The sequence below is a fragment of the Xiphophorus hellerii genome, chromosome 12 (genome assembly GCF_003331165.1).
Source record: "Xiphophorus hellerii strain 12219 chromosome 12, Xiphophorus_hellerii-4.1, whole genome shotgun sequence".
Taxonomy (NCBI): domain Eukaryota; kingdom Metazoa; phylum Chordata; class Actinopteri; order Cyprinodontiformes; family Poeciliidae; genus Xiphophorus; species Xiphophorus hellerii.
The window spans coordinates 620,653-648,622 of NC_045683.1; the positions used below are offsets into that span (position 1 = coordinate 620,653).

The following is a 27,970-nucleotide window of genomic DNA, read 5'->3' on the forward strand; positions in this document are numbered from 1 at the left end:
TAGCGAGAATCAGGTCACTATCTCTTTAAGACATACTGACACACGCACCCTGGCTTTTCTGTGCTCCTATTGGACAGCAGCTCTTGGTCACCCCACAGACTCTTCTCTGATTGGCTGAGAAAGAGAGCGATTTCCTGTTTTATTCAACAGAGTGAAGGGAGGAGCAGAAGTTTCTAACGGAGAGAAGAGAAGGAGGAGAAGATGGAGGAATGAGAGGAGGAGGAGATGAAGAAGAGGAGGACAGAGAGCTGAACGCTGTGAGTACAACAAGCTGAGAGTCCGAGGAAGAGGAGCTGGAGCTTTCTCAGGAAAACCTCAGAAACTCGGTTCTGATCCAGAAGTTCAAAACCGAACCTGGCCTCATCAGAAGAAGAGGAGGAGCTTCCAACCGGAAGTCCAGTCTGTTAGGAAAACCTGGTCCAGGTTTTGTCTCTGTGATATATGCTTTTCACATTAAGACTGAATTATGAAGAATTTAATTTTAAACTCATAAATCAAAAATGAAACAACATGGAGAACAGAACCATCTTCAGATCTTACTGACTTTATAAAAATCATGTAGAACTGGGTCCAAACAACATGCGGGCCAAAAAAGCATTTATGGTACTTCCTCAACAATACACTAAAAAATATTTAATTAAACAAGTAAATTAGTTGGACTTGTTGCTGGAAGGTGTGTAAATTATTACAGATCCTAAACTTAAAAATGTTCAGAATATTTTAAAGATATTAGATATGTAGATAATTTCGGTCTGGTTCTGGTTCTGTTGGGTCGATGCGGTTCTATCTGGAGATCTCTTGGCAGAGGGGTTCCTCAGGGCAGCTGAGTTTGGATCAGAACCGAGCCGTTTCATGTGATTCCAGCAGGATGTCTGGCTGTTCTAGGGTCAGGCTGCTCGGGCTGCAGCAGGGAGGGGGGAGAGAAGCCCAGGGGTCAAAAGGTCGCTGGAGAATGCGGGCTTCGATCCCGCTACCTCTGGCTACAGCATTCTGCTTGATGACTGAATATTTAGCTTGGAGCTAAATATTTTTGCTTGCTTGCTAAATTTAGAGCTAAATATGCTGGCTTAATATATTATTTAGCTTCAAATTAAATATTTGAAGCTAAATTTATTTATTTATTTTTGTATAAATAAATCTAAATAAATTTATATAAATAAATATAAATATCAATTTAAATATTTGAAGCTAAATATTTGGCTAAATATTTAATTTGATGCAAAATAAAATATTAAGTTTGCTAGTTACTGTATGTATTTAGCTTAGTGCTAAATATTTAGCTTAAGAGCTAAATATTCTGTTTCTACCTAAACAGCCCAAATTACTGCTGTTGCCTTTTAGTAAAGTAATTTTATTTATATAGCACATTTTCATCAACAAGGCAGGTCAACGTTCTTTACATGAATTAAAAGGAAATACAAACAAAACAACAAAACCAAAAGAAAGACAAAGGTAGAAGTACAATACTAAATATTAGTTTCCCATGTTTAATGAGAATAAGACTAAGTATAGTCCATAATTTATAAACTAATAGGGGTTTCTATTCCTGGATGAGAGAGGTGTAAAGCTAAATGTTGGCTAAGGATAAAATTAAATGTTGGTTCGGTTCCAGTTGTTGTGGGTTGAGTTCTAGATTTGTATAAAGGTAAATGTTGGTTCTCCATGTTTGACTCTTGTTCTGGGTTGCTAAGTAAGCTAACAGGTGTTTCTCCAGGTCTTGAGCAAGTATCAAAAGTATAAAGCTAAATGTTGTTCTAAAGTAATGAGTACTCCACAATTTATAAAAGTAAAGAATAAGTAAAATGAAATGGCAACATCAGGAAGGATATGGCACATATAGCGAGATAAGGCACAGACATGGAGGCAGCGACAGGTAGGAAACAATAACTGAGAGTGTCTGCTGTGTATGTATATGTCCATGAGCCTGTACGAGCTAGCTCTCCCAGCAGTCTCTGTTATGATGGTCTTATCTAAGAGCAAGTCCTTGGGAGCGCTCAAGTCGCACATATGTCTTCAGAAAGGAGTGGGATGGGCAGGAGCATCATGTTTACGTTTCTTCCAGGAGATTTGAGATAGCCATCCAGCCAAGGCTAACACAGGGGAGCCAGTTCAGATACAGACAATATGCTTTAGGTCAGGTAGATTTTAAATTTCAATCTACCCTAAAGTCTCACCGATGCATTTCTGTTTATTCTAATCCAAATTAGTGTGGTCGTTCCTGCCAGACTGAAACTAGCAACTTCTTCAACATTGATTTCATCCCGCTAGTGAGTTTTAGGGTCATCAGCTGGGCTGCGATTCGCAAGTTGCGAATCCAATTTGCGCCTCTGTCCCACAGCATGGTGGGCAGGGAGGTAGCGGAGGGAAAAGCGTCTGTCTTCAGCTTAAGACATAACTTGCGTCTTATCTCAGACATTAACTGGGTTTTCTGGTGCTGCTCAGATTAAATGCTGTGACTTTAAATCCAGATTATTCCAGTGAGTCGTTGCTTGTGTCTGAGGTCCAATCAGAACCCGCTGCAGAACCACATGAGGGTCCGGCTACCCATGACCAATGAGCAGGAAGAACGGCCAGCTGGAGGGTCGCCTTGACGACCTCCTGTCACGCATCGCCATGGAAACACAGGAGATCAAAGAGCTGGAGCAACAGCTGACCAGCAGTGAGGACAACCAATCACAGAGCAGCTCCGGACCTCCAGCCTTCTGATTGGCTGTTTAAACAACATTATGTTGTCCTGCTGCAGATCAGATTCTGGCCAACGAAGCGCTGCAGAGGGATCTGCAGGAGGCAACTACTGGACTGCAGGAGTACCTGAGAGGGCTGAGGCAGCAGGTACACCTGGAGAAGTGTAGAAGGAGGGGTTACCGGGGCGGCGGGGGGTGGGAAGGTGGGGGTGAGGCATCCCGGTCCACCTGGGGGGCGGCCCTGTTCATCCATTGTCTATGTTTGTGTTTCAGTCCCGGCGCTCTCAGCAGCAGGTCCATGTTCTTCAGGCGGAAAACCGGAGCCTGCGGCGCCTCTTGCAGGACTCCCACAGACACTGCAGGATGGTGCAGGACCCTCAGGTCAGAAGGTCGAGTAGAGGTCACTGTCTCATGACGTCATGGTGTTAATCCCATCTGTGTCCAGCAGGAGGAGCTGTCTGCGCTGTGGACGGAGGTTCAGGCTCTGAGGGTCCGACAGGCGGAGCTGGAGGCGGAGCTTTGGCAGCTCAGGGCGGAGCCAGACCACCAGGTGACACTGGGAGGTTCCAGGTTTGAGAAGCACCTGGATTCAGGAAGGAGTGGAGTCATACCATATATGGAAATATGACATTTGAACTCCTGAACTGAAGGGGTGCCATTTACTACATTAACCACAGTTAATTTCTTAATTATATTTTATGTTACAATGTTGAATAAATCAAACATTATGATTCATACAAAATACATCCATCCATCCATCCATCCATCCATCTTCTTCCGCTTATCCGGGGTCGGGTCGCGGGGGTAGCAGCTTCAGAAGGGAGGCCCAGACTTCCCTCCCCGGTCACTTCTTCCAGCTCTTCCGGGGGAATCCCGAGGCGTTCCCAGGCCAGCCGAGAGACATAGTCCCTCCAGCGTGTCCTGGGTCTCCCCCGGGGCCTCCTCCCGGTGGGACGTGCCCGGAACTCCTCACCAGGGAGGCGTCCAGGAGGCATCCTGACCAGATGCCCGAGCCACCTCAACTGGCTCCTCTCGATGTGAAGGAGCAGCGGCTCTACTCTGAGTCCCTACCGGATGGCTGAGCTTCTCACCCTATCTCTAAGGGAGAGCCCAGCCACCCTACGGAGAAAACCCATTTCGGCCGCTTGTATCCGCGATCTCGTTCTTTCGGTCACGACCCAAAGCTCATGACCATAGATGAGGGTGGGAACGTAGATCGACCGGTAAATCGAGAGCTTCGCTTTTTGGCTCAGCTCTCTCTTCACCACGACGGACCGGTACAGCGCCCACTTGACGGCAGACGCTGCGCCAATCTGCCTGTCGATCTCCCGCTCCCTTCTTCCCCCATTCGTGAACAAGATCCCGAGATACTTGAACTCCTCCACTTGGGGCAGGACACCCCCCCTGACCCGGAGAAGGCACTCTACCCTTTTCCGGCTCAAGACCATGGCCTCGGATTTGGAGGCACTGATCATCATCCTGGCCGCTTCACACTCGGCTGCGAACCGCTCCAGCGAGAGCTGCAGATCATGACCTCATGAAGCCAGAAGGACCACATCGTCTGCAAAAAGCAGAGATGAGATCCTAAGGCCACCAAATCGGATCCCCTCAACACCTTGGCTGGTCTAGAGATTCTGTCCATGAAAGTGATGAACAGAATCGGTGACAAAGGGCAGGCAGAGTCCAACTCTCACAGGAAACGTGAGAGTTTCCTGTGAGAAACTCTGCCGGCAATGTGGACCAGACTTTGACATCGGTCATACAGGGACCTGACAGCCCGTATCAAAGGGTCCGGTACCCCATACTCCCGGAGAACCCCCCACAGTGCTCCCCGAGGGACATGGTCGAACGCCTTCTCCAAGTCCACAAAACACATGTAGACTGGTTGGGCGAACTCCCATGCACCCTCCAGGACCCTGCTGAGGGTGTAGAGCTGGTCCAGTGTTCCACGACCAGAACCAGAACCACCCTGCTCTTCCTGAATCCAAGGTTTGACTATCCGACGGACCCTCCTCTCCAGGACCCCTGAATAGACCTTGCCAGGGAGGCTTAAGAGTGTGACCCCTCTATAATTAGAGCACACCCTCTGGTCCCCCTTTTTGAACAGGGGGACCACCACCCCAGTCTGCCAATCCAGGGGAACTGCCCCCGATGTCCATGCGATATTGCAGAGTCTCATCAGCCAACACAACCCTACAATAACCAGAACCTTAAGGAACTCTGGGCGGATCTCATCCACCCCCGGGGCCTTGCCACCGAGGAGCTTCTTAACCACCTCGGCGACCTCGTCCCCAGAGATTGGAGAGCCCAACCCAGAGTCCCCAGGCTCAGCTTCTTCAATGGAAGGCATGTTGGTGGGATTGAGGAGGTCTTCGAAGTACTCTGCCCACCGGCCCACAACATCCCGAGTAGAGGTCAGCAGCACACCATCCCCACTATAAACAGTGTTGGTGCCGTACTGCTTCCCCCCCCTGAGACGCCGGATGGTGGACCAGAATCGCCTTGAAGTTGTGCGGAAGTCTTTCTCCATGGCCTCTCCAAACTCCTCCCACGCCCGAGTTTTTGCCTCAGCAACCACCCGAGCCGCATGCCGCTTCGCCCGCCGGTACCCATCAGCTGCTTCCGGGGTCCCAGAGGCCAAAAAGGCCCGATAGGACTCCTTCTTCAGCCTGGCAGCATCCCTCACCGAAGGTGTCCACCAACGGGTTCGAGGGTTGCCGCCGCGACAGGCACCGACAACCTTGCGGCCACAGCTCCGATCGGCCACCTCGACAATGGAGGCACAGAACACGGTCCACTCAGACTCCATGTCCCCCACCTCCCCAGAACGTGTTCGAAGTTTTGCCGGAGATGGGAGTTAAAGCTCCGTCTCACAGGGGATTCCGCCAGACGTTCCCAGCAGACCCTCACAACACGTTTGGGCTGCCAGGTCTGACCGGCTTCCTCCCCCACCACCAGAGCCAACTCACCACCAGGTAGTGGTCAGTTAACAGCTCCGCACCTCTCTTCACCCGAGTGTCCAAGACATACGGCCGCAGATTCGATGAAACAATGACAAAGTCGATCATCGAACTGCGGCCTAGGGTGTCCTGGTGCCAAGTGCACATTTGGACACCCTTATGCCTGAACATGGTGTTCGTTATGGACAATCCATGACGAACACAGAAGTCCAACAACAGAACACCGCTCGAGTTCAGATCGGGGGGGCCGTTCCTCCCAACCACGCCCCTCCAGGTCTCACTGTCATTGCCCACGTGAGCGTTGAACTCCCCCAGCAGAACAAGGGAGTCCCCAGGAGGGGGGCTCTCCAGTACCCCCTCTAAGGACTCCAAGAAGGGTGGGTAATCTGAACTGCCGTTCGGCCCGTAAGCACAAACGACAGTCAGCACTCGGCCCCCCACCCGTAGGCGGAGGGAGGCTACCCTCTCGTTCACCGAGAGGGTAGGTATGCCCACTCCTGCCCGGTGCCTCTCACTGTGGGCAACTCCAGAGTGGAAGTATGTCCAGCCCCTCTCAAGGAGGCTGGTTCCAGAAACAGAGCCATGCGTCGAGGTGAGACCGACTATTTCTAGCCGGAACCTCTCGACCTCACACACTAGCTCCGGCTCCTTCCCCACCAGAGAGGTGACATTCCACGTCCCAAGAGCTTCTGCAACCGAGGATCGGACCACCAGGGCCCCCTCCCTTAGCCGCCACCCATCACACAATGCATCCGACCCCTTTGGCCCCTCTCACAGGTGGTGGGCCCATGGGAGGGGGCGCCCATGTTTCCTCTTCGGGCTGAGCCCGGCCGGGCTCCATGGGTAAAAGCCCGGCCACCAGGCGCTCGCCATCGTGCCCCCCCTCCAGGCCTGGCTCCAGAGTGGGGCCCCGGTGACCCACGTCCGGGCGAGGGAACACCGAATCCAAGGTTTTCATTCATTATTGGGGTCTTCGGGCTGCACTTTGTCTGGTCCCTCACCTAGGACCTGTCTGCCTTGGGTGACCCTACCAGGGGCCTGAAGCCCCAGACAGCATAGCTCCTAGGATCATTGGGGCCCTCAACCCCCCCCCCACCACGATAAGGTGGCAGCCCATGGAGAGGAATACATAATCTGTTTAGTTGTAAGTATATTGATATTTATAATTATGATGTTTTCTGAAATATCACAGCTCATATAATCAATAGTGCCACCTTCACTTCCAGATTGCAATGGGGCCAGCCATTTTCTTCAAATGAAACGTTAACAATAGAAACAGAACATAAGCTACACTCATAATAAACCATGCATTATAAATAATATTTACTGGAGGAATTATAGAAATAAATTAGATAAAAAGCAACATTGTAAAACAAAGCAGCATTTACAGTTAACAAATATTTGATTTTTTCAAGAAACTTCATTTAACAAATGGGAAAAACAAACAAATGAGTTACGCAGAAGAATACGATACTTGCATGAACAAATAAATACATGGGCATAGATCCACAGATATAATCTGAGTCTGATTTTTATTTTACTTTTGTTTTACTTCCTTTAGAAAATAAAGTGTGACGTTTTATTAGAGAAATGATCTTTTATGGTCTTTTATTAAACGACCAGAAAACATTAAACCACAGTTGTGATAGGAAATGACGCCCACTTCAGTCCCAGAGTGCAGATGTGATATTTCCATATACAGTATAATTCTGTTCTGACGCTTGACCCGGTTCTGCCTCTTCTTGCAGCCGAGTTTTAGTCCCAAAATGAGCAGGAAAATCCATCTAGAACTAGGGCTGGGGAATATGAGGAAAATCTAATATCCTGATATATTTTTTGCTATATCACGATACACGATATATATCACGATATTCTTAATGAACTCCAATGTTTTTTTAAACTAGACTCCTTGCAGCATGAAGTCACCCACGCAAGTTTCCTCCTAGACTTAAATGTAATCTCATATAAAAGGGATGCAGTGTTTTGCTATGAACTGTCTACACTGACTAGATAACAAGGTGAGAAATAAGTTTTAACTAAGAAAAAAAATAGCGAGGCAGAGGAAAGTAGGTCAGTTATGCTTGACTTTGACAAACTTAACATATAGATGTGCTGTGGAATAATGTGTGTTTTGGTTCAGCTTAAAAATAAAAAGGGAACCTACACGAACTGACCGATCATCAGTAAAGCAGGTGTTTAAATTAGCTAATCTACCACCGCTGTGTTAGCTTGGCTAATATTAACAGTGGCTAATCTACCACCGCTGTGTTAGCTTGGCTAATATTAACAGTGGCTAATCTACCACCGCTGTGTTAGCTTGGCTAATATTAGCAGCGGCTAATCTACCACCGCTGTGTTAGCTTGGCTAATATTAACAGTGGCTAATCTACCACCGCTGTGTTAGCTTGGCTAATAGCAGCAGCGGCTAATCTACCACCGCTGTGTTAGCTTGGCTAATAGCAGCAGCGGCTAATCTACCACCGCTGTGTTAGCTTGGCTAATATTAGCAGCGGCTAATCTACCACCGCTGTGTTAGCGTGGCTAATAGCAGCAGCGGCTAATCAAAAACAGCGATCACTTATTAATAAAAGCAAAATACACATCAAGCCTAAAAGCATTCAACTGTAACAAACTGAATGTTCTGCTCTATGTGGGGGAATGTTTCAGTGTTTCTGGTGCTGAGTCCTAATACATAAAGTTGCGTTGTTGTCAGTTGCTATGGCAACAAAAAAAGAATGAGTAGTTTTGAGTTCTTTTTCCCATTAAATGAATAGTTTGATAGCATGTTTTGTAAATGACCTCATTTTGTTGGACATCCTCCATATAAAATCCAAACCGCTGCCAGATTATTGATCAGCTGTTTCTCTTCAGAACTAAACTAGTTCATCTGATTCCTCTTCAGTTTCCGTCTCATTCAGCCGCTCGCCTCAAACTCTTGTTGTCACCATGTTGTTTGTTTTCTCCGCGCAGCTGATTGGCAGAAAACTTTCAAGTTGGGAGGGGGAGGGACTAGTGATGCATTCATAGGGTGTCGGATAAACCAGACTCGCAGTAAATTTGACGGCAAAAGTTTATTATTTGAACGACAATTTATACTCGAGGGTTGCGATATAACCATTTTAATGATCGTAAATTGAAAATATTGCCCTATCTGGAACCAGAACCAGAGTTAACCCAGTTAGGTTCTGTCTGTCTGCAGGTCCAACTGGACCAGTTTTACCCGACCCGGATCCAGCTGGAGCGGCTTCCCCGCAGTCTACCAGAACCAAAGAACCAGACGGAACCACAGGATGGAGCCAGGTACCAGAACTGCTGCTGGTTCCAAAATATTTACTGTGAAGCAGTCCAGAGTCTTTTGGACCTGAACCGGATCTGCGGTTCTCAGCAGAAGAATCTGACTACTGTGAAGTTCTGGTTCGGACTGGGTCCAGTCTGCAGAACAGCATCAGGTTCTGCTCTCGGGCTGCAGAACCTGGAGATGTTTCAGGTTCTGGTTGGTTCTGGTTGGCCAGTCAACAGAACCTGATCTCATGTCTGCTCCTCCCAGTTCTACAGACTCTCTGAGCGCCGAGCGGCTCCACGGGTCGGCCCACCAGAACCGGACCGGCAGGCAGGAGGTCCGACCGGGCCAGAACCAGACAGTAGAGCAAAACCTGGTCAGTACCAGCCGGGTCTGTCCACTTGTAATGATGGCCAGAGACCGGACCAGACTGGACTGAACCGGACCGGACCCGACCCGACCGGACAGACTACTCAGAACTCAATGCTGGATCTGGATTTATTTCTTCAGATCCTCAGCAGGGGAATTAGTTCAAATAGGAGAGCGGGATTGATGCCCGCCCGCATTCTCCAGTGACCTTTTGACCCCTGGCCCACCCGCCCTCACACAGGTCAGGTTACAGACTCAGATCAGGAGGAAAAAGCTCCATGTTTTCATTTCTCTACATTTCAGCTCAGTTTATTTATTTTGAGCCAAATTACGACAAATATGATTTCAAATCAGTTTTCTAGAATCTAGAATTTAAATCAAGACGATTTTAAAAGGATTTATCGGCGACAGTCTGCATGTCCCTGTTTTCACATGCAGACTGAAGAGCAGGCCCATGTAATCCGAGGTCCTAACCGGACCAGAACCAGAATCTGATCTGAGCTTTTGGTTTTCTGCTTTATTCTTTCAGTTTTCTGGGTTTGCTGTTTCATTTCATGCCGATCCAGAACCGACCCAGACAAAGGTTCTGAAACAAGAACCTTTGGCGGTGCATGCTGAGTCAGAAACACTAAGTTTTATACAGATAAAATGCTACAAATTGTATAAAAAAGAATAAATTAACATAAAAATGAACAAAAAAAACAAGAAAAGTATAAAAACATCACAGAAATATAATAAAATGTTGTGTGATGGACTAGTGAGGTGTTGTTAAGTTTATTCTTCAAATGAACTCTGAAAGAATCACAAGGACACAAAAACGTGTCTTTCTGCAGAAAGGGGAGAAGCGTGTCAGACCGAGCTGCGTCAGACGAGCCAACTCCAGCAGGGTCAATATTTATTCACTTCTAAGCATAGGCGTGTCATCATACTGATAATTTAACAGCAAAAACAAGTACAGAAAAATGCGTTCCATATATGGTAACTCTTTAAGAAAGCTGCGTTAGACATTTATGCAGGATGTCACCTGTCTTTGTAGACAGCTGCGAAAGCATCTGCACATTGTCTGGAAACTCCTTTAACAGGAAATCACATTTTGCAGAAGTATAAAAACAGCAGATACATCAGTAAATAAATGGTAAAAAGTATCAATTTCCTATCAGGTGTCAGTCACAGGACATGTCACCTAATGGCCGCTGGAGACAGACACAGCTCCCCTGACCCCCAAACACTGTGACCCTGCAAGGAAAATCAGATATCGATGATGGATGGATGGATGGATTAGTGTAGCAAATTTCAGCTTTTGATAATTTACCTTAGCCCACTTTAGCTTAGCATATTTTGGGCTGTGTGACCTTAGCATATGTTAGCTTTTGTTATCATAGCTTAGCATATTTCACCTTGCTTTACCTTACAATATTTTAGCTTCTTTCACTCTAATGTATTTTAGTTTTTATTATGATAGCTTATCATATTTTAATTTAGCATATTTTAGCTTATATAATATACATATTATACATAGCTTAGCATGTCATAATTTGAGTTACCTTAGCACTGCATTAAGACAGCAAATAGTGAATCTGTGTCTTAAGATGTCAGAATCACAGATGTAATAAAAGCACACCGATGTATCAACAGGGTTTTTAGATTAAACTCTATTTAAGGTTAAACCTCAAACCATGAAAGAGTTTTTGTGTTTGATTTTACTTTTTCCTGAAGTAGAATTAGAAATTCACAGCAAACAGAGATAAATGCTGGAGGAGGGGCAGCATCAGGTTCCTGCTGTTCAACAGCCAGAGTCTAAAAATAACCCTGAAAGCTTTTCAGAGAGCCGGGAGCCACAGAAACATCTGAATCACGGGAAACAGGATTCCTCCTTCCTGTGGTTCTCCAGGCTGATCCAGGGTCAGGGTCCTCATGCTGCACCAGCAAAGGTCAAAAGGTCACTGGAGAATGCAGGCATCGATCCCGCTACCTCTCGCATGCTAAGCGAGCGCTCTACCATCTGAGCTAATTCCCCTGCTGTGGTTTTGCAGGCCGGTAACAGAACCAGAGCCGTGGTGGACTGGACCCACAGGTTCTGGGTTCAGTTTGTTTCTGTCAGCTGGGATATTGTTGGTCCTTCAGCAGAAGGAACTGGACCAGCAGGGGCGACAAAGTAAATCTCCCCTTTAACAGGAAGAAACCTCCAGCAGAACCAGAACCCGGCTCAGTACCAGTAGCCATCTGCCACGACTAACTGGGGTTTTGAAAAGAGAGAGCAGTAGAACTGAACCAGAGGTACTTTCTGTGTTCATGAAAGGAAAACGTTAATAACAGGAGAGGTAGATCGATTAGATGATGGCAGCATTATGTCAGGTGATGTCTTTTGGTTTTCGCAGAAAAATAACTGAAAACAATAAGTTAACATCTTAAATAAAAGCAAATATAAACTGGATTGTAGCAGGAGAAGAAAGTCGTGCTCCATTGGTCTATAGCAGCAGAGCTACAAAAATACATCAGGATAAGATAGACCTTAGAATAAGAGAGCAGAACCAAGTTACCTGGAATTTTTTGTAGATTTAGTTTATCTATTTGTCAGGGTCATTTATCCTAAACACTTTCAAACAGACAAAAAGAAGAGAGACAAGTGGTTAAATTTGTCTCATAAATCTTTTCAGTACAATGGGATCTCCTGTCTTAGTGCATGTGAGGTCTCCAGGCAGTTCCCATGTCCCTGGGTCACAAGCTTAGGGTTAGGGCTTTGCTGTTGCATGTCTCTAAATATCTTTTTGTGTATAATAGTTTGTTCTTCTATATCTAACACTTTTATTTCCACTGATGCTGCTGCTGCTATTCGATCAGCTAACCTATTTCCATTAGAGACCACATTGGTACCTGTTGTGTGTGCTGCACACTTACAAACTGTTAGTTTAGCTGGCAGTTGTATTGCTTGTAGGAGATCTGTTACTCAGTACTTGAGTACAGTTTTTTTTATAATCACACACTCATTCACACCAACATGAAAAGCGACACAAACAAAAACACAAAACTATTGGTCAGATTTGGAGTCAGTCATAAATTTTCAGTCTGTCCTGATTGTTATCTCTTTACTCAAATTATTTATAAAATTTTACTGAAGCTTTTCCAATGTTTTAACATTTTTAATGTTTTAATATTTAACTCTAGTCTTCAGGATCCTGTTTTAAATAACGTACACATTTTAAAAAGAGAGATCTCTCAAACTTATGTTAGGATCTAGCAACAACCGCTAATTTTCTGCTGCTGAAACACTTCACCGATTTCAATAAAATGTAGATTCTTTTTTAGAATCAAACTCTAAATTGACTGTTCGATTTAAATGCAACAAATACTCCATGGTCTACAAACACTGCGGTGTCAATAATTTTCAACACTTAGAGATATTGTCAAGATTTGCGATGAGTGGAGGTGAGGAAGACGCTGAGGACCCAGGTTGGGATGAAGAAGTGATGATTTACTGATGAAAATACAAATCCAGAAAGTCCAGGCAGCACAGATTGAGCTGGAGGCTAAAAGCTCAAATTCTGGTAGCAACTGGTTACAAAATAACTGACAGCAGCCATGACTAGACAGATACGACACACTGGTACAACAAGGACCCGACAAAGACACAGAGACACGGGTGGCATTAAATACACAGAGAGTAATCAGGGAACGAGACACACCTGGGAACAATCAAGGGGAAGACAGGGAGACTCAAGACACAGAAACCCAAAATAAACACACAGAAAAACTCAAATCAACATGGAGAAAACCCAATCCTGACAGATATTTAATTTAATTCCAAACAAATTTCTTCAATAAGGAAATAACCTAAGTGTCAGCTGGTGTCCAAAACTTATAGTCTTGAGACTTTTACTTTTCAGGACTGTTCTAATATTTCTCATTGATAACATTTTTTATTTTTATTTATTTTTATTTTATTTATTTATTATATATATATATATATCTTTATTAGTTTTTCAGAATATAACATACATAAATCATACATGAGAGTATGAAGCATATATACTGTATATACATATACACATATTCGCGGAGACTTACATACACATGCATGTATGCAACAAAATCCTGTATGAAAGCAGTATACTCTTATCAATCCAGTAATAAAAATAAAGACGTACAATAACCAAAAAAAAAAAAAGAAAGAAAGAAAGAAAAATTTATAATAACAAGTCAGGAAAATTATCCAAAGAGTTGATTACACTGCATTGAGTACAATTTCTGCTTAAGGACGTTATTACCTGTCCGTAAGGTGGCATACTATGAAACTGAGTGAGTGTCGGGGTCGACCTTGGATCGAGAAAGATGGTCCAAAACCGGCTGCCAGATACTACAGAACTTATTAGAGAAACCCACAACATCATATCGTAGCTTCTCCAAATGGAGAATCTCAGTAAAGTCTCTCAACCACATTTTAAACTGAGGAACTTTGTCAGTTTTTCAAAGTCTCAATATTACTTTTTTGGCTATTACCATTCCATACACCACCATCGTTTGCATAGAAATGCTGCAGTTCCTCAAAGAAGGAGAGTGTCCAAACAATGCAACCTGGGGGTCAGGAACCAACGCGCATCCATAAACCTTAGAAAACAAGTTGAAAACCTCACACCAATAATGAAAGAGCTTGGGGCATGTCCAGAACAAATGAGATAGGGAGCCATCCGCAGACTTACATTTATCACATTTTGAAGATGTCGAAGGAAATATTCTGTGCAGTTTAATTTTAGAATAGTGAAGTCTATGAAACACCTTGAACTGAATTAACTGGTGTCTTACATTGATAGAGGATCCGAATCCTCCCAGACTCACTCCCGATCCACAAACCCAGCTCCTCCTCCCATGCAGCCCTCAAGGAGTCTGTGGTAAAGTTCATTCGCTCTGCAAAGACGTCAACAAAACTCGTTATTAACTTTTTCGATCCTGGAGAGCCCAGCAGAATTTTGCATAATTTATTTTCTTCCGGGAGAGATATGAAATTCGGAATATTAGTCCAAACATAGTTTCTAACTTGCAAATATCTGAAGAAATCTGTATCCGGAAGGGAAAAATAGCTCTTCAGCAAATGAAGCAAACTTTTTGTTAATGTACAAGTTTTTCAGAGTATTGAGGCCTTTCAATCTCCAATTTTTAAAGGACGTATCCGATAGTGATGGGGGAAAAGCATGGTTACAGTAAACTGGGGCATGAACTGAGGTCTCCGGTAACTTACAGTGCAACTAATTTGTTTCCATATTTTCAAAGAATTTAAAACGATCAAATTATTTACCCCACTAATTGCGGGAGATATCGGTGCTGCGAAATTTATTTTTTATTTTTAATCACTAATTGTTTTTTATTAAATATAACTGCCCTTTTTCTTAAAATGAAACAATCATTTATTTCAACACAATTTGAACCTTTAAGAAGATTATTTTACCAAAACATTCCATGTTACATCTCTAAAACCCATCATTCGCTTATAATCTTTAATGTTTTTTTTAGTTGGTGGAATTCCATGGCATAATATATTAGCTCATTGCAGAACTTAAATGTTTGCAGATTCACTTCAGTTTCCTAATCTACAGCTTCTGTTCAGGACTCAGAGGTAACCAGAACAACCTTAGCGAGCTTAAACAATTCACCCTGAGGAGGAGATGATTTCATGGCAGGAAAGAGAGCTGATAAGGATTTCAGGAGAAACTCCTAATTCTTCTGCTTTCCTGGCTTCCTCTAAAGGTCCAAGGATGGAAAACATACACATGTGGAGGCTGATCTGCTGCTCCATTAGGGTTTGGCACTTGTATCATGGGATATGTTTCAGTTTGATCTAATTTTAAAATTGGGGGTCTTCTGTTACTTGACTTCCAAGGTTATAACTTTTTTTTATCATATACTTGTTTCCTCCTGTTTATTTATTTCTTATTTTTATTTGCAACACTCTCTTCTTTCTGTAGTTGCTTTAATCATGTCCCACTACAGTTTAGTATTGATTCTCTACAAGTAGTTCCACATGCACCAGTGTCATACAAGAAAGTGATCTTTTTCCCATTAACCAATAGGGTTATTTCAGGCTTAATGTTATCCATTAATAACAAATCTTGTAAATTTAGCAAAACTTCCTTTGTTTGATCAATTTCTATTTCATTCACTTCATCTAATTTGGGATGTGATGTCTCATTATATGACTGGCGCACTCAGAGCTGAGCCTAGTTATACTGAGGTGTGGTATTTCTCCTGGACAGTCTCTGGCCAGATGTCCTTCTTTTCCACAACACCAACACCCTGAAGTATCTGATCTAAAATTTCCTCTTCTACCTCTACGGTTAGGGCCTCTCCCCCTAAAACCTCCTTTTGATAAAATGTTCCTGCTGTCTATAGGGTCCATTTTCATCATTATTTTCTTCTAACCCGCTATGAGCCTTGAAAATAACTATCATTCTGATTCTGTATTCTTCAAATGGTTCATCATCCTTTTGTTTTGTCCCTACCAATTTCTATATAATTTGCCCTTCTGAATCTCTGAATAGTTCTGTTTGCTAAACCTACTACCCGGTTTATTAGTTCCTGCGAATCATGGGCTCGTGGTCTGTTGTCTCCTTCTAACCACTGCGGTTTCATTATCTTTCTTTCTGTGAAACATTAACTGTTTGTTCTTATCCTTTCTTTTCCTCACCTTCTTCTGTTCTTCTTCCTGCTATCTCTGTCTCATCATCTTCCTTCCTGTAAAACATTAATTAGTTTTTGTTCTCATTCCTGGCTGTCCTTTTTCTCCCCTTCAACTTCCTTCTTTCCTCTTTTAGATCATTTTTCATTTCTTTAATTTTTTCTGTGAATTTAATCTACCATCAGAGCCATAACTTTTTATCCATTTATCCAAATGTTTAACTTTATCTGGGTCTTGTTTTTTTTATGAATTTCCAATTTTTACACTGCAGTTTGTCTTTAGGTTCACATTTACTGCCTCTTTTTCCCATTTTGAACAATTTAGTCCAGTTCGTCAACACCTAGGGTGTTCTAAAAACTGGTATTCTTCATCTAGTGGGGTAACAATTGAAAATACCTATTGTGTTAATCCTCACTTCAACTCTTACGAGTGGAGGATTCTTGCCTCTGCATCCACAATTGGTTTGTTACTTACAATCCCATTAGTTTATATGAGATAAAATACCAAATTGTATTTATACCTCCAATCACTCTCACAGTCACACTTTTATGATGGAATTTAAGTGCCTGTTTTCACAGGACTCCGCCGTCCTTTTACCACGGGTATTCGTCGGGCCCCATTCCTACAACAGGATAAGGTTCCAAACCTTTCTTTTCATTTACCTGTTAGAGCTTAGGATTACACAGGGTTTTATTTCTATACGGTCAACCCTCTTTCACACATTCTTTTGACGTGTGAATGAGCCCTGGTTGAAGTTTGGCCAGGAGGTTGCTGGGGTGTGATCCAAAAAGCCGTTAGGTAAAGTCTGTGGGGGACAGATGGCCGTGCGGTAGTTGACTCCTTCAGAGAATTGGTTGTTATTGCAGAGGGGCCTTTCTGCAGCTGTATACATGGCTCGTTTACATATAAATGGATGAACTGGTTGTAAGACAGAGAAACTTACTTACTGATAGTAAGTTTACTTACTATCAGTTGTCTCACCCGCTGGAATCCTTGGGTATGTTGGGCTCCGGCTCGAAGGACCAAATAAATGTCAGGTTCATTCATCCTAAACACTTTCAAACAGACAAAAAGAAGAGAGACAAGTGGTTAAGATAAGATATATTTGTCATTGTCATCAACAGAGATTGAGATTTGCTTGACTGGAGTTAAAATGCAGGTTATGTGTATATACATAATATACAATATACATATACATACATACATAAAAGATAAAGAAATAAACTGTACAAAATGAGAAATAAATAGACATCAGAAGATGGTTGCAGTGCCTGGAGGTGTCGCAACAGAATTTACATTTTTAACAAAGTGGTGTCAAGAGCAGAAGTTCTTATGCCTTTGAATTTAGTGCCATGATTGCCATCGGGTAAAAACTGTTTTTTAGGCGATTTGTCCTGGTTTTTATTGCTCTGTATCTCTTGCCTGATGGCAGCAGCTGGAAGAGACCATGGCCAGGGTGTGAAGAGTCATTTAAAAGGTCCAAAACTTTCTTGTGGAGCCTAGAAGTGTAAATCTGTTCCATAGTGGGGAGGGGGCAGCCTATGGTTCTCTCTGCTGCCCTAACAACCCTCTGGAGCGCCTTCTTGTCCGCGGATGTGCTGCTGCCGTACCAGACACACAGACCGTACGTGAGCACACTCTCTATGGAGCAGTGATAGAAGGCCTGCAGCAGGTCTGAGGGGAGACGGTTCTTCTTGAGTATTCTCAGAAAGTACAGTCTCTGCTGTGCCTTCTTCAACAGCTCCTTGGTGTTGGTGCTCCAGGTTAGCTTGTCCTCCAACTCCATGCCCAGAAACCTGAACACTGGGACCCTCTCCACACAGGTCCCACTGATGGTGAGAGGCTGGATGTCCGTTTTGTTCTTCCTGAAGTCGATCACCAGCTCCTTTGTTTTGGAGGTGTTGAGGAGCAGGTTATCTCCTGCTCCTTATCATCAGAGGAGATGAATATCTTCTCCACCTCAGCAACAAGATCATAAAGTTTGCAGATGACACGACTGTTGTTGGTCTCATCTCAGGCGGGAAGGGGGAGCTGGAGTACAGGATGAAGGTGAAGCGGCTGTCAGAGTGGTGCAAAGTCAATAACCTGCTCCTCAACACCTCCAAAACAAAGGAGCTGGATGTTTGCTTGGAGGCTAGAAACATTTACACATTCCTATTTTATCAGCTGTCTGTGAAACTGATTGGTTGTGGTCAGCTTCGTGCCCTTGTAAGGGCATGTCCACAGAAGGTTCCAGAACATCCTGTAGTAAAGGTCTTTGATCCATTCTTTGTGTGACTGTGTGAAAAAGCCCAACCTCCTTCCTTGTAATCATAATAAAAGGAAGTTGGGGACTGAGAGCCGGCGAAGTTGTTCACTGACAGTGTACTGTCTGTACACAAACACTGGCTCTGCTCCCCTCTTCTGCAGAAAAGCAATTTGTGTTTTTGGTTGATTCCTTGCAGGTTAGGAACTAAAATAGACCCAACATACAGTTTCCAAATTCGCTCTAAAGTTCCTCTCCTCCTACTCCTCTTTTATTAGAATCAGAGAGCCCTTGTTACATTAGTTAGCAGCTGCTGGAAGGGGTGGGGAAACAAAAACCCAGGTGCTAACACACTCAAAAATCTTTTCAATACAATGGAATCTCCTGTCTTAGTGCATGTGAGCTCTCAAGGCAGTTCCCATGTCCCTGGATCACAAGCTTTGACCTTTAGTCTTTGGGTGTTTTCCTTATCAGGCCAGCTCTTAGCTTTGTCTCCAGAGTGCCTGGCATCTGCTTCCAATTTGGCACACTTATCAGCTTCCTGCAGACATCTCTCACAAAAACACACATTGCAGAAGAAAACAAAAGAATCCCACAGTCCTTAAAGTTAATTTTGAGTATATACATATGGAATATTATTTCCAAATCTAACACTATTTTTATATTTTTTGGTTTTAGCTGCAATTCATTATATTTTAGCACAACTGAAAGCTAACTCCAGCTGTCCAGCATCTCTTAGTTTCAGGAACTTGTTCAGGAGTTATTTGTGTTGTTTTTATGCTTAGCCTTGTTCAGCTAATTAGATCTCTTATTTTATCTGCTGAGAGGTTAAAGTTCAGCTTTCTGTTTCAGGCTCCCAGTCTGGCCTCTCAAGGGACTCAGGACTCTGGTTTGGAGCTGCAGTACCTCAGTTCTCCTGACAGGGGGCGACATCAGGAAGAACTTCCTTCAGGAGGTTAGTATGTCTCAAACACTGTGGGCAGAGTGGGATCACAGGCTGATGATGCATTTCCTGCAGGACGAATTCGTCCAGCAGCCCATGACCCGACTGAAGTTGTCTCTGCTGGGACTTCCCAGGGTTCTCCAGCAGGGGGCAGGATGTCAAGGCGCAGAGATAAGGTGAGGGTCTCACAATAGCACAGGTGATGTCAATGAGCACTTGCTTTCATCTGTGTGTGTGTCAGCAGGGAGGCAGATGTGTGTCAGACTGCCTGGAAGAGAAGAAGATGCAACGGTCCCTGCGGCGACACAGGTCCCAGATTTACGCTGATCAGCTGCTGATAAATGACTGATGAAACCATAAAAACAAACCTGTATGTGGGTGTGTGTGTGCAGGAGTGTGCTGCAGGTGTGTGATGAGCTGGTGTGTTTGGAGGGAACTCTGCTGCAGAGACGGGCAGAGCTTCGCCAGGCCGACCGGCTGCTGCTGGAGGCTCAGAGCTGCCGCCGGACGGCCAGGAGAGACGTAAACACACACACACAAACCTGTCTTTCTATCTTTGCTGGGACTTTCCATTGACTTCCATTCTTTTCTGCTAACCAAAACTCAATTCACGCCGTAGTCCTAAACCTAACCCCTAACTCATAAACAGTGTTTCCCCTTGTGGGGACCAGGCTTCGGCCCCACAGCATCAAATACAAGGACACACTCTGAGCACCAGAACCTCCTGACCTCCTCTGTTCCCATCAGGCTGACTCGCTGCAGCACCTACTGGACGACAGCGCCACCTGTCTGCTGGAGGCCACAGGGCACCTCAGGTAAACTCTAATCTCTTCCTCTTTCTCCTCCTCCTCTTCCTCATGCCTTAATGTCATCTCAGGGAGCTGCAGGAGGGGGCGGAGCTGCTGAGGAGGAAGAGGGAGGAAGAGGAGCGGCGACTCAGGAAGATGGAGGAAGAGCTGAGGAGCCGACAGGAGGAGCTGCAGCAGCTGGAGTCAAAGGTCACCAGAGCTGCAAATAGGTGAGGCAAGCACCTGCAGCTCCTTCACAATAAAAACCGCCAGGAGTCAGACTCACTCTGTGTGTGTGTGTGTGTGTGTGTGTGTGTGTGTGTGTGCGCGCGTGCAGACTAGCTGATCTGCTGTCAGACTGTAGGGAGGCTCAGGAGCGCCTGGACTCTCTCACCTGTCAGGTAACTGCAGGAGGTTCAGAACCTTCAGCAGGGGGTGCAGTTTACAGCTCGGGTTTTCCTGCAGGAGCAGCGCAGCGTCTGGCTGCCAGGGGGCAGCAGAGAGCTGGAGGACCGGAGGAGACGCACTGACAGGTCTGGGACCAGAACGTCCTGTCCGCCCTTCATCATCTAAGGGGGTGGAGCTACAGAAGAAGGTGGAGCCAGTGGAGGGCAGGAAGTCACTAAAGGAGCTACAAAAGGTCATCAGCGTTAGAGGGAGGAGCCACATGGAAGAGGCGGGGTTATAAATGACTGACAAAGAGGAAGAGCTACAGAAAAACTTTATTACATGAATTCAAAAAACATTTAATTTATGCAGCCAGCTGCTGATCCTCTGGACCTGTTTGGGTCCTTCTGACAAGGTCAGATTAGTCCCCAGAACTGATCTGAACCTTGTTCTCTAAAACGTTTTACTCTGAAAACCCAGCAGGAAGTGAGTCCCCAGCCTCTGGTTCTGGTGGGCCGACCTTCGGACTTGGCTGCGGCTTGGTTCAGGTGTTGGTGCTGCTCGGTCTCTTAAAGCTCCCCCTCCAGGTGCTTCAGGTGTGCTTTCTCTCTACTGTCACGGTTGCCAGGCAACAGAGAACCTGAGGGCTGCAGTGGCGGCTGTCGACCTGCAGGAGGAGCCGCTGCAAACAGAGAAACCTGAATCAATAATTAATAATCAGCTCAGTGGATTTACTTCAATATTTATCATTGTTAAATGTTAAATGATATTTCATTGTACAAAAATAATTACATTTTTACACAAATGATAGATAAAAAAATAAACAGTGCTTTGAGATGATGTTTGTTGTGAATTGGTGCAACAGAATTAAACTGAAAAACTTTTTAAATTGCATTTTCATATAAATAATATATTTTCGTCTTTCCACATCAATTTTATTATTATGATTATTTTTATTGATAAAAACAGGAACACTAATAAAAATGTGTTTGTTGTTTCTGTTTAATTGCTGTAATCTGAACGCGGCTCTGCAGCGCCACCACCAGGTGACTCACCTGAACGCGTTGCTGCGTGGCGGCGTCCAACAGGCGCAGGGAGGCGGAGCTTCCCTCCATCAGCTGCAGCCGGACCGAGTCGATGAGTCCTGGGTCTGCAGAGACGTCGACCAGCAGCCGCAGCAAACAGCGCAGCAGCACATCGGTGCGGCTCGCCATCCTGACAGGGTCAGAGGTCAGATTTTAGGGTCATGTGCTTCAGAGAGAACTGGTTCCGGCAGGTTTCCCGTTACCGTGGCCACGCCAGCCTGATGGTCGACTGCAGAACCTCCAGCATCTTCAGCCGGACCGACTCCTCGGGCGGATCCCCGACCTCCAGGTAACCCAGCAGCACCGGCACCAGCCGCCGCAGGTGTCTGCACACGGCCACGCCCACCCTGAACACATCACAGCACGAGGCCAATGTTTGCGTCTGGTTCTGTTTGGGTCGGGTTCTGATCCAAAGTCGAGGTGTAAGAATCAAATGCACCTCTCCACATAGAGCGGCAGGGCCGAGGCATAGACGCGCCGCAGAGCCACCTTATGCTCCGCCTCCATGTGAGTCAGAACCAGATGCAGCACGTCGTCATGGCGACATAGCGTCCTGCGGCAGTCGGAGGAGGGCGGCTTCTCCAGAACCAGCAGCAAGTCGAGCAGGCAGGAGAGGACGAGCTGCCGGTCAGAGGTCAGAGGTGAAGAGTGGGTCAGAGAGAGTGTGTGAACCAGGTTTTTATATCCTTGTGAGGACCTTTTTCTGTCTACATTGGGGGTGGTGGGAACCCTCTGCTTCTTGTGGGGACAATTTCTTGGACCCAATGAGGGGAAACACTATGGAGTGAAAATAGTCTCAAAATACCTGTGTGTGTGTAAAAATACCTGTGTGTGTGTAATTGTAACCTGGGTGCAAATTTTAACCTTTATTTCCTCCTCCGATTTTCCAGTCTTTTAACCTTTTTATATCTCAAACCCCGCAAGACTATTAATTAGCCAATTGCGATTGAGTATTGGGGTCACGTGTACCGCTGCAGCGTTACCTGCTAGGTATATTAGCTGGAGCGGGGAGGCATGAAGGTTAGAACACGTTGGCAGGAGCAGAGCTGCAGGAGCCACCTGGTGTGAGCCAGAAGGGAGATGAAAAAAACCCGGTAGGGTGAGATAAAACGGCGGAACTGGCCAGGTTGATGGCGAGCTAGAAGACCGAGCATAGAGCCAAAGAAAGAATTCACTCTTTTATTGTGATGGAAGACTTCAGTTTCCTACCCGGATTTGAGCCAAGCAAAGCATAATTATCTTGTTGAGAGCCCTAATTGATCCCAATTTGGGATGAATGAACTAACGGGTGTGGCCTCTCAATTGTGAAACTTTGGGAACAACTGATTGATTTAGTTTCCTTTGTTGTTGTGTTCTTTATTTATTTTTTTTCCCTTATGTTTGTTAATGGCCATTTGGATGTTCCCAATAATATTGTAAATATATATATACACTGCTCAAAAAAATAAAGGGAACACTTAAACAACACAATATAACTCCAAGTAAATCAAACTTCTGTGAAATCAAACTGTCCACTTAGGAAGCAACACTGATTGACAATCAATTTCACCTGCTGTTGTGCAAATGGAATAGACAACAGGTGGAAATTATTGGCAATTAGCAAGACACACTCAATAAAGGAGTGGTTCTGCAGTTGGGACCACAGACCACTTCTCAGTACCTATGCTGTCTGGCTGATGTTTTGGTCAGTTTTGAATGTTGGTGGTGCTTTCACACTCGTGGTAGCATGAGACGGACTCCACAACCCACACAAGTGGCTCAGGTAGTGCAGCTCATCCAGGATGGCACATCAATGCGAGCTGTGGCAAGAAGGTTTGCTGTGTCTGTCAGCGTAGTGTCCAGAGTCTGGAGGCGCTACCAGGAGACAGGCCAGTACACCAGGAGACGTGGAGGAGGCCGTAGGAGGGCAACAACCCAGCAGCAGGACCGCTACCTCCGCCTTTGTGCAAGAAGGAACAGGAGGAGCACTGCCAGAGCCCTGCAAAATGACCTCCAGCAGGCCACAAATGTGCACGTGTCTGCACAAACGGTTAGAAACCGACTCCATGAGGATGGTATGAGGGCCCGACGTCCACAGATGGGGGTTGTGCTCACAGCCCAACACCGTGCAGGACGCTTGGCATTTACCAGAGAACACCAGGATTGGCAAATTCGCCACTGGCGCCTTGTGCTCTTCACAGATGAAAGCAGGTTCACACTGAGCACATGTGACAGACGTGACAGAGTCTGGAGACGCCGTGGAGAGCGGTCTGCTGCCTGCAACATCCTTCAGCATGACCGGTTTGGCAGTGGGTCAGTAATGGTGTGGGGTGGCATTTCTTTGGAGGGCCGCACAGCCCTCCATGTGCTCACCAGAGGTAGCCTGACTGCCATTAGGTACCGAGATGAGATCCTCAGACCCCTTGTGAGACCATATGCTGGTGCGGTTGGCCCTGGGTTCCTCCTAATGCAGGACAATGCTAGACCTCATGTGGCTGGAGTGTGTCAGCAGTTCCTGCAAGATGAAGGCATTGAAGCTATGGACTGGCCAGCCCGTTCCCCAGACCTGAATCCGATTGAGCACATCTGGGACATCATGTCTCGCTCCATCCACCAACGTCACGTTGCACCACAGACTGTCCAGGAGTTGGCGGATGCTTTAATCCAGGTCTGGGAGGAGATCCCTCAGGAGACCATCCGCCACCTCATCAGGAGGTGATTTTTGTGTGATTTTGTTGTCAGCACATTCAACTTTGTACAGAACAAAGTATTCAATGAGAATATTTCTTTCATTCAGATCTAGGATGTGTTATTTGAGTGTTCCCTTTATTTTTTTGAGCAGTGTATATTATTCACATTGCAAATATAAACAACTTGCAACTGCAATTTCCAGCCTATGTGCTCTTTTTGAGTCGTACTTACTTATCTTCTGAGGAAAAAACTAGCCATTTACCTTATTGGTCAAAATCCAATTATATTGAATAGCAATATAGAATATTGTTATTCTTATAAATATGCTACAGTAATACTGGATTTGTAACTCATGGAAGCATCTTTTTGTGTAACTTTGGATAGTTGTATCAGTGAAACATGATTTGTAAACTGTAAAAAGAAAATTTGTGCGTAACTCTGGGTACTTGTAAATATGTTGTCACAAATATGAAGAAAATCTGAATACAAAATAAAAGCACACACACACAATTACAATTTCTACAAAAGTAAAATTTCTACACACAAACTTTTTAACAACAACCTCACAAACCTTCTCTTATGCCTACAAAGTTCTTGTGCATCGTAACCGGATCTGTGCATAAATGCAGTTTTGTGTGTGTACCAGGCGACTTGTGCGTACTAATTTAACATTTGTAGGCGTAAGAGAAGGTTTGTGAGGTTGTAGTTAAAATGTTTGTGTGCAGAAATTTAATGTTTGTAGAAATTGTAATTGTGTGTGTGTACTTTTATTTTGAATTCGTAATTTCTTCATATTTGTGACGACATATTTGCAAGTACCCAGAATTACGCACAAACGTTCTTTTTACAGTTTACAAATCATGTTTCACAGATACAACTATCCAAAGTTACACACAAAGATGCTTCCATGAGTTACAAATCCAGTATTACACACACACAGATATTTTTTACACACACACAGATATTTTTTACACACACACAGGTATTTTGAGACTATTTTCACTCCATAAAATGCTGTTTTTGGGTTAGGGGTCAGAGTTCGGACCAAGTCAATGTGAAGTCCCCACAAGGCACAAAAACACGACTGTGCGTGTGTGTGTGTTACCTGGATGACAGCGGCCTCACTCGTGTACAGGTGTCTGAACAGAGCCTGGTACAGAACCTCGGCTCTGTTAAACTGACGAAGGTCTGCAGCGGGCTGGACACAGACATCATCATCATCATCACAAGCCTTAAACATAAACCTGAGATACGCTAAGGCGCTATACCAACATGCTATTCAGCGGAAGCTAATGCTAACGCGCTACCTTCCACAATACTGATACCCTCTATGTGTCTTGAGACTCTCAAAACATTTCATATTAATTTCTAATTAACTGTTAATTAAAAGTTTGTTCATGTTGGTTTCTTCTGTGCGCCTCATCCGTTCATTTGTTGTATATTTGCCTTTTGCTCAATAAAGTTTCTTGAAATCCTAGCTCTGCTATTAGAGTGTTAGCCGAAGCGTGCCGACCACTGCGTGGTTCTGGTTCTGATCAGGTGGAAAAGTTCTGACCGTGTTGAGAACGATGTGATGCAGACAGCGAACTCCCAGCATGCAGTTCTCCGGCTTGTAGTCGTCATTCAGGAGGAGCGAAGGGGGGAGGAGGCGAGGCAGAAAGGGGGACAGGAAGGGGCGGGTCACCTGTGAAAGCCAGAGCTGTGATTGGCCGATCACACATCAGACACTTTAACGAGGAAAACTGACATTAACGAGAGTTTTAATGGAATCAGTCATGTATGTAGGAAACACTTTCTGCCAGCAGGTGGCGTAATGCAGGGTAATTTTTACTTTGACTCCGCCTATAAAAACTTAACAAATCTATAATAAATCTGATTGGTTAATAAACAGCAGCTGATTTAAACTGATTTCACATTCTGGATATTCAGAAACATATTCATATTAATTATTTTACATAAAAGCTCCTTAAAATGTTCAATACTGATCAGCACCGTGATATTATGTCATTAACATTCATCATCATGCTGCCGTCACAAGGTTGTTGCCATGGCAACGTGATGACCAACCTGCAGCAGCGTCCAGGAGAACTGCAGCTTCAAGGCGGCACACCGTCGCCATGACTCCCTGAGACACAAACAGGAAGTGAGAGGAACAGCAAGTGGCCAGGTGAGGTTCCGACAGAACCAACCGGGTCACAGGTTCTAGTCTCACCTGGTCAGCTGAGGCTGCAGGATGTCCAGGACTCCTCCCAGAATGCACCTGTCCTCCTCCTCCCCCGCCAGCAGGTGGGCGGAGTCTCTCCATCCGCCTGCCCTCAGCAGCGCCACCTGAAGGTGCCGCGCCGCTGTTCTGGAGGCGGCGCTGGTCCATACCTCATCCTGAAGAGATGGAGCCATCAGAACCACCAGAACCACCAGAACCATTGCTGATGTCAGCAGCGACTCACCTGGAAATGCGTGACAGAGAACAGGTAGATGGGTGGAGCCACAGCAAGGAGCAGCCTGGCTCTTCTGGCTCCGCCCCCTTCCTCCCAGTTCCCCAGCAGCGCTGTGAGGGCGGAGCTTACGGCGGCGGCGCGCTTCGGGACACTCTGATAGGCTGAGGGGTCTAACGAGCCACAGTCTTCCTCGCACAGCGGCAGCGCGGCACAGCCAATCAGAGCGCTGATCATTGAGCTGTACGCTGCCTGAAGCTCCGCCCACCCGCTGTCCTGGTCATCGAACAGCGGAGGGAACAGCCAATCAGGATCTGCAGCCTGGAACAGACGCTCAACCTGGCCAATCAGATCACTTCTTTCAGCCACACTAATCAGCTTCTTCTGCAGCTTAGAGAGGAGCTCTGTGATTGGTGGAAGGGGAATAGAGGGGCGTGTCTTCTCTGAGGAAGAGGAGGAGGAGAGATGAAGGTCATGAAGAAGAGGTGAAAGCTCCATCCTGACAAGAAGAAGAAAAATAAAACGATGAAGGAAGAAAAAAACGTCATCTGAAGTTAAAAGGACATAAACAAAAAAATAAACAAAATTAATAAACATAAACCATAAAATACAGGAGAAACAGATCCGCTGACCGGAAGTAGCCAAACAGCTGATTCATGCTTCCGTTTCTGTTCTTCCTGCTGTTGTCGGTTCTGTGTTTCTCTTGTAGCTGCTCACACGCTGCAGCTTACATGACCATGTTTATGTGTGTCTGCCGGCAGTCACACATAAACAGACTGAAACTGGTTAGAAATGAAAACAGTATTGGACTTCATTCATTTCTGTCTCTGTACCAGGTCCGTTTTCCAGTTTCAGAACCCGACCAGAACCCCTCAGTGTAAATTACCTTGAGAAATAATGAGATTCGGTTTTAATGCCGAAAATGATCAAATGTTAGAAGCCATAGAAACGGATCAGAACCAGAGTTACATTCACCGTCCAGCGCCGGCCCACTGGGCTCCTTCTGGACGGAACCAGGTGAGGCAAATCCTGGAGTTCAGCTTTTATTCTCCTCTGCAGTCTGGTCCCAGTCTAACCCGATTTACAGTCTGGACTGGACCCGCTGGTTCTGACAGAACCGGAACCGGTTTGAGCTGCTCGGTACCAAACTTCCTGCATCAGGCGGTACCGGTCCGGATCTCGAGTCAGAACCGAACTGGTCAAAAGAACGAAATGAACCGGATCCTGCTGGACTAACTGACCTGGGATCCCCGGAACCAGAAGCTGCTCCGGTTCAGTTTCAGTTGGGTTTCTGCTGGCCGAGCCGAACAGGCGGGCAGCTGGCGGGAACTTCCGGTGAAAACTTCCGGCTGAAGGAGGAGCGCCGTGCCGCCCCCTGGGGTTCCGGAGGAATCACGAGCAGGAGGTTCTGGTTCTGTTCAGAATCTGGACCTCAGGGAGGAAAACCGGACCGGGTC

At 45.4% G+C, this 27,970-nt stretch overlaps 2 protein-coding genes and 1 non-coding gene across 12 annotated transcripts; 1 reads left to right on the forward strand and 2 right to left on the reverse strand.

Moving 5' to 3' along the window:
* The first annotated feature begins 141 nt into the window (after positions 1-141).
* LOC116730366 (centriolin-like) lies at positions 142-21,160 on the forward strand. Of its 8 annotated transcripts, XM_032579529.1 has the most exons (15): positions 145-257; positions 2,501-2,659; positions 2,744-2,832; positions 2,958-3,065; positions 3,130-3,234; positions 8,844-8,944; positions 9,192-9,300; positions 19,058-19,160; positions 19,224-19,324; positions 19,393-19,457; positions 19,541-19,670; positions 19,896-19,963; positions 20,026-20,166; positions 20,274-20,337; positions 20,402-21,160. In XM_032579529.1, the coding sequence occupies exons 2-15, from the start codon at positions 2,554-2,556 to the stop codon at positions 20,507-20,509; spliced, it is 1,398 nt and encodes a 465-aa protein (XP_032435420.1). In that variant the 5' UTR covers positions 145-257; positions 2,501-2,553; the 3' UTR covers positions 20,510-21,160. The 8 variants fall into 8 exon arrangements, 7 of the variants coding, with proteins under 7 accessions (XP_032435416.1, XP_032435418.1, XP_032435419.1 ...); XM_032579525.1 differs by lacking the exon at positions 20,274-20,337 and having other exon boundaries at positions 142-257; positions 2,511-2,659; XR_004341306.1 differs by lacking the exon at positions 20,402-21,160 and having other exon boundaries at positions 144-257; positions 19,527-19,670.
* On the reverse strand, positions 11,238-11,310 carry trnaa-agc (transfer RNA alanine (anticodon AGC)). Its single transcript has one exon. It is a non-coding gene; the product is annotated as a tRNA-Ala (tRNA).
* tti2 (TELO2 interacting protein 2) lies at positions 20,640-27,876 on the reverse strand. 3 transcript variants are annotated; one of them, XM_032579521.1, is made up of 10 exons: positions 27,755-27,876; positions 26,526-27,012; positions 26,291-26,457; positions 26,146-26,203; positions 25,634-25,762; positions 25,184-25,276; positions 21,848-22,029; positions 21,612-21,755; positions 21,379-21,538; positions 20,640-21,005 (listed from the first exon to the last, which is right to left on the reverse strand). In XM_032579521.1, the coding sequence occupies exons 2-10, from the start codon at positions 27,009-27,011 to the stop codon at positions 20,916-20,918; spliced, it is 1,509 nt and encodes a 502-aa protein (XP_032435412.1). In that variant the 5' UTR covers position 27,012; positions 27,755-27,876; the 3' UTR covers positions 20,640-20,915. The 3 variants fall into 3 exon arrangements, with proteins under 3 accessions (XP_032435412.1, XP_032435411.1, XP_032435413.1); XM_032579520.1 differs by lacking the exon at positions 27,755-27,876 and adding an exon at positions 27,146-27,748; XM_032579522.1 differs by lacking the exons at positions 25,184-25,276; positions 27,755-27,876 and adding an exon at positions 27,146-27,748.
* Positions 27,877-27,970: the final 94 nt, after the last annotated feature.

What these genes read in the sequence shown, in the direction of transcription:
- LOC116730366 (XM_032579525.1), top strand. Translation starts at nt 2,554, where the DNA reads ATGAGCAGGAAGAACGGCCAGCTGGAGGGTCGCCTTGACGACCTCCTG. An exon ending in GGAGCAACAGCTGACCAGCA is followed by an intron (nt 2,660 to 2,743) that starts GTGAGGACAACC and finishes GTCCTGCTGCAG; the next exon opens with ATCAGATTCTGGCCAACGAA. An exon ending in GGATGGTGCAGGACCCTCAG is followed by an intron (nt 3,066 to 3,129) that starts GTCAGAAGGTCG and finishes ATCTGTGTCCAG; the next exon opens with CAGGAGGAGCTGTCTGCGCT.
- tti2 (XM_032579520.1), bottom strand. Translation starts at nt 27,171, where the DNA reads ATGAATCAGCTGTTTGGCTACTTCCG. An exon ending in TCTCTGTCACGCATTTCCAG is followed by an intron (nt 26,458 to 26,525) that starts GTGAGTCGCTGC and finishes CCATCTCTTCAG; the next exon opens with GATGAGGTATGGACCAGCGC. An exon ending in GTGAGGCCGCTGTCATCCAG is followed by an intron (nt 22,030 to 25,183) that starts GTAACACACACA and finishes TCTGACCGGCAG; the next exon opens with CTCGTCCTCTCCTGCCTGCT.